The following is a 13,848-nucleotide window of genomic DNA, read 5'->3' as shown; positions in this document are numbered from 1 at the left end:
CAATTTTCCCCTTAACTCCCCTAAAAAAACACATCATATATCTTATTGTTATTTTAAAACTATATGTAAATCTACATATTATTGAATGCAATTGAATAAAGTAAAATACTCTAATCATTTAATCATTTAATATTTATTATTTATTGTCTATTTATAAATTTGTCGTTGTTTTACTTGAGAATTCATTATTTTCATATATAAATATGCTATTTTTATTTAGAATTATTATTTAAGAATAAATTCTTAAAATTACCGGACAATTTGATTTAAATATCTATCTTTATTTTTAGGTTTAAGTTCAATTCTCACCCATATTTTATGAACACTACACTCCTCACTTTATAAAAATCTTTGCTATTAACTCCCTATCGTACCATTCTTTCCAATATTACTCTTGTCTAAAACCAAAATCAATTTTGTTCTCCAATTTTTTGTGTGTTCAGTTTTTTCGCGCAAGATTAAAGAGAAAACGATCTGAATCCAAATCCCAAGAGAGAGAGAGAGAAACAGGTAAGACGACAAATGTTCGATTCTAGACTGCGATGTTGTTTTGGTGCGATAATTTTGTGCGTTGATTAAGGTGGTGTTGTTAGGGTTCGCAGAAGAGGATCATTCTTTGCCAAATCCGATTTTGCTCTCGTTCTATTGAAGATGAAGATCGAAAACAGGTACGATTGATCATCTTCACAATTATTTGTATTATAAGTAATTGTACTCTTGAAAAGAAATTTTTGTGATCGATTGATGTTTTTGTTTGATTCCTGGAGATTCTTTTTTAGGTATAGACAAAATAGTGAGGTTTTCCAACAATAAGATATTTCGATAGAATGGTACACATATGAAAAACTTTATGGGGGTTGTTGCGATTTCAGGCTAGTTTGTGTGCATATTTTTACGGAAAATTTAGTCTAGTGTAATATACCTGTATTTATTAATAATATACCCATATTCTCTGATATTGTATGTTGTATTTGTTTGAAAATACTATGGTTTTTGTTGATATATACTACGATTACTGATCTATGAACATTGATATTAATTTCATGTGCTTATATATTGGATAATATTAAAATCTTGTTGTTTTCCAGCAGTGTACGTAGAAAATGATAAAATTTTAGGAATAATTTTACTAGATGTTAAGGTGTGTTCTTTACGTTGATGGTCAATATAATTTGAAAGAATACACTTTTTGTTTTTTATAGACACTTGGGATTTTTAAAGTTCATCCACGCCATGTTTCATAGAGTCTACCATGAATATTGTCTTTGATACCCAGTGGACAACTTTCACACTCAGGTATGTATAGAATATATATGTCATTAATTATGATGTGTAAAACAAGGTAATTATATTTCGTATAAGTAATGTAAAGATATCTGATGTACAATAAGAAATGATAAACGTCGTTTCCAACAAAGCCGGTTATGCTCTCTTATGGAAGAATTTTGAGCAACATATAATATATGTTGCAAAGGCCATGCCATTTGTCCAAAACCTTATTGTACAATCGCAGCCCTAGTGTTGAATGCGCTCAGCAAGGTCATTGCCTTTTTTTTCCAACCAGGCCGAAAAAAAAAGGTGGTTTCAATCACATCATGTGAAATAGTCTAAAAAATATGGTCATTGTGGTCGTCTAGGACACAATCGACAAAGTTGCAAGAAGGCTCTAGCGTAGGTATTTTTGGTTTGTCATCTTGTTGCTAGAGTTTTATTTTATTTTTGGAATATTGTACGTTGAATGTAAATATGTGTACGGAATCATTATTGAATGATTTGTAAATTAAATTATATTCCCTTGTATATTTTTAGGCGTACACAACTATTATGTTGGGGGTACGTATCATTCCAAACTAATTATTTTAAAATAGAAACAAAAGTATGTGAATTCACAATGAAAGTATGTTACAAGTCATTGTAGTTATATAAATATGACCATGAGTAATAAGTATTAACAACAATAGTACATTGCACATGATATTTTTTATTAATTTCTACGTAATACTTGAGGTCTTTTATATCCCCTAAGTACTTTTTACCATATAACATGACATATTGTGTACCCCCATCGTTTATCTAAAATCACATTAACATAAATCACATTTATTTATACATGTATTTAATTTTTGCGATGGAGTTATTACAATTACAATATGAATATATTGTAACGTTCAGATAATATACTCATTAATACTAGAGGTATACATATCCAAGTAAGAGGTTGCGTTATTTTTGTATGAAAGAATTCATATTCGTATACAAGTATAATTAATGTAAATATGAGCATTTAAGTAACAATCCAGAATTTGTCATTGGTTGTTACTGTATCAAACAATTACTAGTTGATTACATCACACCCATTTTCTCGGAAGTTAGCGTGCATTAACGGATTTTTTCTAAAAGGACTTATGAGATCACCTATTCATGTATTCAAGGGTGGATGAAAATATCACTAAAGATAGATATGATTTAACATATCATGTGGTAAACCATAGTAATAGATATTTTGAAGTTAGTGCATAACTAATTATGCATAATGTTCTTTGTATTGTGATTGTCCGTACAAGCATTTTTTAAAGTAGGAAGAAACTCCCAACAAGGAGAAATGTGTTATAATATATAATAAGTAAATGTTACGCATGAGATAAATTGGACCCTCTCATCCTATGGTGAACATATTAGTCATTGATGTGTATATGAAATGTATCCATTAGTGCTTTCAGAATATTTGGTGAGTACATATCTTCTCAATATACATCGAATATGTAAAAATTACTTCTAAAGCCTATTCTTCAATATGAGTACATTCAATCGACAGTCATGTCCGCTCGCAAGCGGTGATTCCATCGCCCAAAAAAACTAAGACAAGAGAGACAAGTGGCAGCCTCTCCCGCTCGCGAGCGACGCCCTAGACACTCACCGTTGCAGAGTGACGACTACTTAACTCAAATATTGACTAAGTGTCCCAACTGCAGCAGTTCAACCATGCCACTACCAGCCAGCACAAGCAAGCCCACCTAGCTGCGGTGATGCCCTCCAGTCATCCGGCAATCGAGGAAGATATTCGCCCTTACAAACCCATGCAAGCGAAGCAAGCACTCTAGGTGTTATGGTCATCAACTCCTTCAACAGAATAACTGTCATCAACTGCCTAACTGCCTAGCGGTTGAAACCGCCTTGTAACTGTTTGCAACCGTTACTTCCACCTGCTATAAATAGGGCCAGATATCTGTATGTAGATATACTTCGATTAGAGTATACTAGCGATTACTTCTCCGTGCATTCTAGTTGTCTTCCTGTTCTCCGAGAGCTCCAACCCTGTAAGGGAGTTCTCCACATGAGTGCCAAGGTAGTGGGGATTTTCCTTCTCCCTTGGCCAATACTTTACTGCTTACTTAGTGTAGTTTATCGCTTTCATTTACAGTTTTGTAGAATTAGAACTTCCAGCTTTACTAGTAAGTAATGAAATATCAATCAATTCTTCATCCCCAATTTTTTCATACTTTTTCACACTTATATAAATTCTGATTGTAAAGAATGTCATCTCACTGGTTTAGAGCATAGAAGAATTGTTTATCTAATCCTTGTCTTTCGCCACAAGCATTTTCAAGGTAATTCAATGTAGTTAAGCACGCGGGAGCCTTGTCGACCTGCTTAACTACTGGTTTGAACTCAATTTTGATTAAAAAGATGTAACAGAAGGGTAAAGCCACCAATGAGGCAGAACTTGGAATAATTAATGGGGCATAGGCTGGTCTATTAGGTCGCAGAAATTCCTAGTGACAGTAGGGTTTTTTTCTTATAATGTTCCAATTTTGGGTGTCATTGAAGTCTTGTTGTAAATCCCTTAAGGTCAAATACCAGTAATAAGGATTCTCTATAATATGGTTTAGATATTTCCATCATCTCCTTCTCCTGCTTCTGTATTATATATATGACCATTTAAACACCATCACCACTCACTCATTTCATCCAGGAAAGTCTAGCCATTAAGTAATGCACAGTTTAGACACAACACCTCTATTTCACTCTTTACCGCTTAAATATATATACATATAGACATTGTGTCATCCGCTCATGTCCCGTTCGCTCGACCATCACTGGCACTCCACCGCTCACCTCCGCTCCGCTCGCCTCCGCCCACTTTACCGCTTTTACTTACCGCTTTCCGTAGAATTAAAACTTTGATCCGCTGCAAAGCGGGTCCCTTACTGCATTCCCTGCCGCTTTTATAAGATCTGTACTTGATTTGAAATTCATTACTTAAAATCTCTGTGTTCGACTTGGAAACTCACCAGTTAAAAAGTAAAATAATTATGATAACTACTCAGGGTCTACAACCACAAATTTTTATCATATCTGCTCACTTTCTATAATTCACCACATTATTTTCTTCGAATGGAAATTCCCTGTGAATGTGTACGCATAAATCATGGCAAAATTTTTAGTTATCATAATTTGGCGCATTTGCCGGGGATTTTAAACTCATGAAAAGTATTCTTGTTAAGATCTTTTGAAGTGCCATAAATTACTTTTAATTCTTGTAATTTTGCTTTTTTTTTACTAACTCTGGTTCTAACTTGTTATTTTGGTGTGGCCATCTTTATATAGGGGTCCAAAGCGTTTTCACCGTTCCACGAGTCCCGCTCTTTCTCACAGAGACGTCTGTTCAGAGAGTTAACCAGAGAAAGAATCATGGCCAACCAAGGAAACGCCATTGCTCCCTCTAGTGTCGTCCCAACTTTCCAGACTGCCGTTGGGACTTCCTCGAATTCTGCCACATCTACATCGTCGAAGGAGGTGCCGCTCCATATCCCCACTATTGTCCCAACTGTCGTTCCCACACACTGACACCAACCGAGGAACAGCTCATGAGAGCCCTCGGCAGCATTCAACAGGGAATGGCTGGGCTACAAGCGCACCTTGCTCAGGTGGAGAAAGCCCAAGCTGCTCAAGGAGCATTCATTGCTTCCTAAGCAGCTCAAGCTGCCAACGCCGCTGCGACACCCGCTGTCATCACTCCCCCACCTACTGCTGAGCCTAACCAGAGGCTTGAGGGACACAGGGTTGTTGATCGCCCGCTTGTTGAAGTCCCCATGGAAATTCACTATCAGTCCCTCATGGATAATACACTTATTACAAGTTCTGCGCCCAGAGGCTCTGGCCATTACGAGGTGAAACCAGCGCTCGTTAGCCTGGCGAGCCAGAGTCAATTCCATGGGTTGCTCAACGAAAGCCCGTACGAGCACCTACAAAACTTCAACAGGATCGCTGCCACCTCCAAATCGCACGACATCACGGAGGACGCTGCGAAGTTAATCTTGTTTCCTTTTTCTTTAACAGGAGAAGCCAGGAAATGGTTTGATAGCCTTTATCCCATTCCTGTCACCTTCAAGGAAGCAGTGCAGGTCTTCGTGAGTAAATATCATCCTGTGTCAAAAACCATTCATCAGAGGAATGAAATACTAAGTTTCAAGATGGCGAATGACAAGACCCTTCCTAGAGCCTGGAGTCGCTACAAACAACTGCTCCGCAACTGCCCTCATCATGAGATTCTGGACTTCATGGAGCTGCAGATTTTCTATTCAGGAATCAAGCCTGAACTGAGGATGTCTCTAGATGCAGCGGCAGGAAGCTCGCTGATGGGGCGCTGTGCCTCAGAAGTGAGGGCTTTAATCGAAAGAATGGCAGCCAATCTGATAAGTTGGCCAGAGACTAACAGGCCAGAGTCATCAAGGGGTCTGTACCAGGTCCCTGCTTTAGTTTCTCACGACGCACGGATAGACAGTTTGTTTGTCCAAGTTAAAGAGCTGTCTAAGCTCGTGAAGCAGGACCTGGATAGTAAAGGGAAACAGGCAATGAACGAGGCCACGTAAATTGAGGAATGCGCCTATACAGACCAAGAAAGCCCGCAGGTTGCTGAGTGCTCATCTGAAGAGGCTCAGAACCCAGCGGAGGTCTTTTATATGGCTAGCAGAAATGCCCCTCAATTCCAGCAGTACCAAAAAGAGCATAGTCAAGACCCCGCTGGACCGCGTCCTCAGCAACAATTCCAACGACCACAACAGTTCGCTGCACAACAATATCACCAAGGGGGATTCTATCCACAACAACAACAGTACTTCGAAACCCCCCACTTTCCGCAGCAGGCACCTGTTTTTTGCCCAACCTCCCACAGCGGCTCAAGCACCGCTGAGTCTGGAGGAACTCTGGAAGAACACAGAGCGCGCATAAATCAGGAGTTCCAACGTAATACATCTGCCTCGATCAAAATACTGGAGATCCAGGTCGGGCAGATAGCTGAAGCAGAAAGGAATGCTGCCTGGGACAGTCGAGACTGTCCCAAACCAAGCGAAGGCCATAGAAACAAGGGGAGGAAAACAGACGCAATCGCCACCCTTGTCAGACAGAGGTACTAATTCTTTATCTACCCCTATTGTTGTTAACTTTCCTGTACAGGATGAAAAAATACAGATTTCAATTGAGGAAGAAATTCCATCCTAGCCACGAGCGATACCAGCCGCTCGGGTGCCTGAACTGAAGGAGAAGGGTCCCGCTCAGCCCTTGGCTAAGGCTCCCTTTCCTACCAGATTTGGGAAGAATGACAATTTCAAGGAATTTGATAAGTTTGTGCATAGTTTCCGTAGTCTTAAAGTTACTATACCGTTTGCTGATGCTTTGTCACAGATGCCACATTATGCTAAGTTCATCAAAGACATCATCAATCGAAAACGGGCATTCCCTGACGAAGTGGTAGCAGTGCAGCTGGAAAGTGTGTGCAGCGCCGTATTTAAGAAGGACCTCCCAAAGAAATTAAGCGATCCTGGGAGTTTTATCATTATTTGTACTATAGGCAGTTTAGAGCCGATTAGGGCATTATGTGATTTAGGAGCAAGCATCAATCTTATGCGATTTTTGTTTTTCTCTAAATTAGGGCTTTATGAATTAGAAGCATGTAGAACTGTAATTCAACTTGCTGATAAATCAATAAGACTTCCGAAAGGAATTATCCGTGATGTACTCGTGCAAGTGAACAAATTTTTCTTCTCAGCAAATTTCATTATAATGGAAATGAGCGAAGATCGTGAAATTCCAATCATACTAGGGAGACCTTTCCTAGCCACCGCTCAAGCAACCATTAACGTCGCCCAAGGCGAAATAACACTGAGCTTTGGTGGTGATAGAGTCACGTTTTCCATTAACGAAGCACTGCGACAACCTCAAGAAGAAAACTGTGATTTTATCAATGAGTTAAATGAATTATCAAATTCTGAGAATTGTATAACACTTGAAACTCTGGAAGGAATTTTAGATAATGGATCGCTTGAGCTGGAAGCTGTCGTGGATTCTAGTGGGGCAAGCGGTGAAAGATCAGCTCCCACTGAGTCTATTGAGGAAGTCAAGAGAGAACCAACAAGCGATGCCTGCATAAAGGACGAGCTAAAGAAGTTACCTGAGCACCTCAAATATATATACCTTGGCCCGAAGGAGACTTACCCGCTGATAATCTCCGCCTCACTACTGCCGGATCAAGAGGCTCAGCTCGTCTCGCTTCTCTAAAGGAGGAAAGCGGCGTTTGCATGGAAGATCATTGATATCAAAGGAATCAGCCCAGCGGTGTGTATGCACCATATTAGGTTGGACGCTGATGCAAAGCCATGCAGACAGCCTCAACGGCGTTTGAATGAAAATATGCAAGAAGTGGTAAAGAATGAGGTAATCAAGCTATTCGATGCATGAATCATTTACCCTATCAGTGACAGCCAGTGGGTCAGCCTAACCCAGGTGGTTCTCAAGAAATGAGGCTTTATCGAGCAGACAAGCGACGAGGGGGAGGTCTTTATGACAAGACCTATCACTGGATGGAGGGTATGCATCGATTACATGAGGTTGAATGCTACAACAAAGAAAGATCATTTCCCACTTTCGTTCCTTGATCAATGTCTGGAGAAGCTCGCAGGACACGAATACTACTGTTTTCTCGATGGCTACTCAGGCTACCATCAGATTCCCATCAAGCCGGAGGACTGCGAGAAGACTATGTTTACATGTCCATATGGTACTTTCGCTTATAGGAGGATGCCGTTCGGGCTATGCAACGCCTCGGCCACCTTCCAGCGATGCATGTACCATATATTTAATGATCTTCTGGACTCCTGCATAGAAGTGTTTATGGATGACTTCTCGGTTTATGGCAAGACATATTCCAGATGCCTGAATAACTTGGAAAAAGTACTTCTCCGCTGCATTGAGACTGACCTCGTGCTGAACTGGGAGAAGTGTCATTTAATGGTGAATGAATGAATTGTCTTAGGCCATAAGATCTCAGCTTCCGGGATAGAGGGTGACAGATCAAAAATTAGTGTAATCGAAAAAATGCCAGCGCCCTCGAATGAGAAGGGAGTACGAAGTTTCCTTGGACACGTTGGGTTTTACCGCAGTTTCATCAAGGGCTTCAATCAAATTACGCAACCGCTCACTACGTTGCTGTGCAAGGATTTTCACTTTCATTTTTCAAGTGAGTGTGAGGAGGCTTTCCTCATCCTGAAGGAAAAGCTTATCACTACTCCTATAATTTCTCCACCAGTGTGGAGCGAGCCATTCGAGTTAATGACGGATGAAAGCGACTATGCCGTTGGCGCTGTATTAGGACAAAGAGTGGAATCCAAGCTGGATGTCATTTACTATGCAAGTAAATTATTAGATTCCGCCCAAAAGAATTATACTACAACCGAGAAGAAGCTGCTAGCTATTATCTTCGCTTTCGAGAAATTCAGGCAATATCTCATCAGAAGCAAGACCATTGTTCATATAGATCATGCAGCGATCAGATATCTGATAAAGAAGAATGAGACAAAGGTCAACTTGATCAGATGGGTGCTTTTGTTCTAAGAATTCGACATAGAGATCAAGGATAAGAAGGGAAAGGAAAACTATGTGATAGATCACCTCAGCAGGTTAAGGCATGCAGAGGACATATCTCATGGAATTAATGAATTATTCCCAGATGAGAAGCTGTTCCTGGTACAAGCGAAGGAGCCATGGTTTGCTGACCTGGCAAATATTTTAACTACAGGATAGTTTCTTGCACATACAGTACAACGGGAAAAGAAGAGATTCCTCAGTTTGGAAAATGACTATTTTTTGGATGAACCCTATTTGTTTAATATTGGCTCAGATGGGATAATCCGCCACTGCGTAGCGGAATCTGAGATCCCGCTGATCTTAAACGAATGTCATGGGTCCCATGTAGGAGGGCATTTCGCTGGCCTGTGCACAACGGCCAAAGTTTTGCAGTCAGGCTTCTTTTGGCCTACCATACAGAAAGATGTTGATGCTTTTGCCAAATTTTGCGACAAGTGTTAGAGGTTGGGCTCTATCTCAAAGAGAGATGAGATGCCCCAAACTGGAGTCTTGTTTGTGGATATTTTTTATGTATGAGGGATAGATTTTATGGGTCCCTTTCCAAACTCAAATGAGAAATTATACATTCTTGTGGCAGTGGATTCTGTGAGCAAGTGGGTCGAAGCGCAGGCACTCCCTACTAATAATGCTCGATCCGTGATCCGATTCCTAAAATATACCATATTCCCAAGGTTTGGGGTCCTCAGAACTATCATAAGCGATGAAGGCACCCATTTTGTAAGCAATGCGCTGCAAACTTGCCTTCAACAATATGGTGTTCGTCAACATCTTACTACCCCCTATCACCCACAAGCAAGCGGTCAGGTGGAAGTCTCAAATAGAGAAATCAAACACATCCTCCAAACTACAGTAAATAAAAGTTGTAAGAATTGGGCAGGGAAATTGGATGATGCATTGTGGGCGTATAGAACAGCCTTCAAAACTCCAATTGAAATGTACCCATACAGGCTTGTGTATAGAAAAGCGTACCACTTACCTCTGGAACTCGAGCATCGCGCGTATTGGGCTATCAAGTATTTGAACTTTGATCTTCTCCCCACGAAGGAGAAGCACACCAAAAGACTGCTCGATTTGACTGAGTTTCGATATCTTGCATATGAGAGCAAAAAACTCTATAAGGAAATGATGAAAATTCTATCACGATAGGAAGTTGAAGAAAAAAAAATTCACTGAGGGATCCGAGGTGTTGTTATATGATACTAGGCTTCACTTATTCTCAGGGAAATTAAGATTGCGGTGGACTGGGCCGTATGTCGTCAGACAAGTTCTGCCAAGTGGAGCCATAAGAATTAACAATGTGGACAATCCCAGAGAAACCGATTCCTTCCTTGTTAATGAAGCGAGACTGAAACCCTATATCGAATGGCCTGTTTTGCAGCGGGCCGATGCAGATATTAATCTGGTGGAGGTTTAGAAACTCGTCCCGTGATAGAATTATAAAGGATATCCAGAAAGCCCTATTTTGAAAACGTCAAATTTACAGCTTTCCTTTACTGCTTTCCTAGTTAGAATTTACAGCTTTCCCTTTCCGCTTTGATAGTTAGGTTTTACAATTTTTCTTTATCGCTTTCGTAGTTAGAATTTACAGCTTTAGTTATTGCTTTTCGTAGAATAGTATTATTGCTTTAAATAGTAAGGATTATTGCTTTTTAGAAGTAGTTTAACGTTTCGTATATGTAGAAAAATAGTTAGAATTTTAACTTCTAAACTAAGCCTGACCCAAGCCAATCATCGCTTCGCTTGTCCCACTCGATACTTATTGGAGGAGCAGTATCGCTCACCCATAACCACTTTCATCACCGCTTGTGTGTCACCCATAGGTATTTAGAAGTATTGCTTTACCCGTTCACCCGTCCTGAAAACTCACCCTTATACCTTTATACTAATACGCAAGTGGACTAGTCAGCGCTCCTTTTACCCCTCCATACGAGCGCCAGTAACTCTATAAATACCCTAGTCCATAACCATTTTTCACTTTTACCCTACAGTAACTTCCTCAAGAAGCTTCAGTAACCGTCATTTCTCCGCACACAAAATTTTCAAAATCTTGATTCTTCAGCCTATAATATCTTCATCTAAGGTAAGATCTAGGTTAACCTTAGTCAATAACTTCGATTTCATGGTTGATTTTCTCTGATTTAACGCAGAATAACACAGAATCTAAAATTCTTTTCGCGAAAACTGTCTGTTCTTCATTATTGCGAAAATGTTTATAGCTTCAATTTCTGTGAATCTAAGTCTGTTATCTGCTAGATTTAGATATAATAACTGATATACTTGCTTTGTATAGATCAATTTTACAATAATTTGTATGTTTGGCGTTGTTATGTGATTTTCTCCCCTTTTTCACAACGAAACACTCACTGTAGTGTTCTGTTTCGTTGTGAGGGGGAGGTGTTAGGGTTCAAATCACTGAGACTTTGGAAATTATTGCCCGTATATGAATGTTAGCATTTTAGAACTATTAAGGCATGATTCATAAACTTCTCAAATTAAACAATAAATCTGAAAACCCTAGGTTCAGAACAAGTTAAAAAAATATTCCAGGCAAACGGGAAGTGTTGCGCAGGGAATTCAAGAAGGTTGAGGAGAAAGTCTAAGAGAGTATTCAGAGAATTAAATCTGCAGACGGGCGAAGAGTAGTAACCACAACCTCGGGGGCTGAATTTGTGGAACCAGTACCGCCGGAGGCTTATTACAGAAGAAGAAAGGTACTTGAGCTGACAGAGGACTGGGGGAAGCTCAGAGAACTGAAGTCCATCCCATTCAGAAAGTTCATCCCAGAGTTCCCGGAGGATTACCTTAGATTTGAATATACTTTGGAAACAGAGCAAAGGTATCCAGTGAGCGACTGGTGGTTAAACTACGAAGAGTTAAGGGACTTTCAGTTGAAGGAGCTGAAGGACAAACTTGCCTGACAGGACTTTGAAGAGAAGATGAAACCGTTCAGGAGCGAGAAGATCTCGAAGAAGAACGCCGCCGATGCTGCTAAGGACGTGTTAAGGTCCAAACAATTCGACTCCTTACATTTTATTAACATCGAGACAACAGCGGCATACAAAAAAGCGAAGGCAATGGGGATCCTCTATGAGAGAGGATTTGACCCCGAGAAGATCTCAGACCTGCTCGCCGATTGGCTGAGAGAGTGGGGCCTGACCTGGTTGATCAAGAATCCCAGTGATCCAGTGGATGTATCACTGGTGAGGGAATTCTACGCGAACTAGAGCCAAGCTGAGAGTCTACGAAATGTATACGTTCGAGGAAGATGGGTAAACTGCTCAGCACGAAAGATCAACCGGGTCCTAGGTTAGGAACACCACTATCCCAGTCAGGAGATGGAGGATAGGTTGCAGGCAATGGAGACCTGCAGCTCGCTTGAACTGCAGACTCTATATAAGACCTTCGCCACCCCCCCCCCCCCGAGTATGATAAGAGAAACCTTAAATTTGGGTCGGTGGGCGAAGAGAAAAAGGAATGGGTCAAGTGGTCGTTAAGCCAAATAATGATTACTACTCACACCATAGACATCCATTTTGGAAGAGACAACCGATGTTTATTTGGGCGCGATTATTGGCATAGATATCTGGGTGCAAAGAAAGGTGGAGAGGACGTTGGGTCACGGGACTCTGATAATGGAACTATGTCGACGCGCAGGCATCGACCTGCCCACTCCAGCCGCAGAACTACAGATGAGGCCGCTGCTCCCAGCGGTCTTCCACAAGGCATGGCTGGAGTCCAGGGGGTTCACCCTCATCCCCAGACAAAAAAAAAAAGGAAGGCACAAGTGGCTACACCCCCTCCAACAGAAAGAAAAATTAAAGTTGTGGGGAGGGGGGAAATAATAAGGGAAGAAATGGCACCCCAAACCAATCCGGAAGAGCCCGCTGCAGAGCCCGTCTCCGAACGAACCATCTCCAATGAAACTTCCGCTGACGAGGAGGAGGAATCTCTCCGCTTCGTTTGGGAGATAATGGAGGATTTATTTGGGGGTAGAACAGACCATGAGAGATAAGGGGGAAAAGCTCTGGGGGCAGCCGCTGGTGAGAAAAGGCCCAAGCGAAAGGAAGACCCCGCTCCAGAGCTTGTCAAAAAACCGAGGATAAAAAAGGCACTACAAAAAAGTCCAACACCCCCTCGGCGAGCGACAAGGTAGGAGAATGGGAAGGGTAAAGCGGTGGAAGAGGAAGCGCATGAAGACATGATCCCGCTCTCCAAGCTAAGGAAGGGGATCACAATCAGAGAATCCACTGCTCAACCCGAAATACCTTCACTAGCGAGGCCAACAATGGAGGGGGTGCCACCCGAGCTGCAGAGTCCGATGGGCAATGAACCTGTCCCCTTCAACCAGTAGGGGGCAGGCGAGCCAACTGCTGCTGGACCAGACAATGAGACCACACCCGTTAACCAGCCGGTAGCGGTGGCTTACTGCTGCTGGACCATAGGAGGAGCGGGAGACCATTATAACTGAAGAAACCATCGGCGGGAACAATGTCACAGTGGAGTCCTACAAAGAGTATCCCGCCGAGGTCCCCGCTGCTGCAACCGCTGAAGCTCCCAATGAAACTGAAAGGGTCGAGGTAGTCATAACAAATCTTCACATTCTGCAGGTGTCTCCACACAGCCCCAGAACGCCAATAACAACTGGAACACCTGCAGACACTCTGACTCCGGCCTAAAAAACATCTGACAAAACGATCTTCGATGAGAAGGAGGATAAAGAGGAAAGAAAGTTTCGGGAAGAACAAGCTCAGTTGTTCGCTGCAATACAACAACTAGAGCAGAAGCGACAGCGTGAACGCCAAAAGAAGATGAAGATGAAGGTGCTGGCCAAGTTGCTCAAATACTGGAAGCCACTCATCCAACTCTAGCTGCGATTCAGAAAATACTTGGAGCGGAAGAAGGCAGAACAACTGGAGTATGTAGCAG

The 13,848-nt window shown here is 41.5% G+C and overlaps 1 protein-coding gene across 1 annotated transcript; it reads left to right on the top strand.

Annotated features, from left to right (window-relative positions):
- The first annotated feature begins 8,373 nt into the window (after nucleotides 1-8,373).
- LOC127242388 (uncharacterized) lies at nucleotides 8,374-12,146 on the top strand. The gene is made up of 6 exons (XM_051261908.1): nucleotides 8,374-8,689; nucleotides 8,891-9,021; nucleotides 9,251-9,413; nucleotides 9,500-10,024; nucleotides 10,143-10,330; nucleotides 11,844-12,146. The coding sequence occupies exons 1-6, from the start codon at nucleotides 8,374-8,376 to the stop codon at nucleotides 12,144-12,146; spliced, it is 1,626 nt and encodes a 541-aa protein (XP_051117865.1).
- Nucleotides 12,147-13,848: the final 1,702 nt, after the last annotated feature.

The sequence above is a fragment of the Andrographis paniculata genome, unplaced genomic scaffold, assembly GCF_009805555.1.
Source record: "Andrographis paniculata isolate CXL003 unplaced genomic scaffold, ASM980555v1 Contig86END, whole genome shotgun sequence".
Lineage (NCBI taxonomy): Eukaryota > Viridiplantae > Streptophyta > Magnoliopsida > Lamiales > Acanthaceae > Andrographis > Andrographis paniculata.
This window is presented reverse-complemented; position numbering and strand designations above follow the sequence as displayed.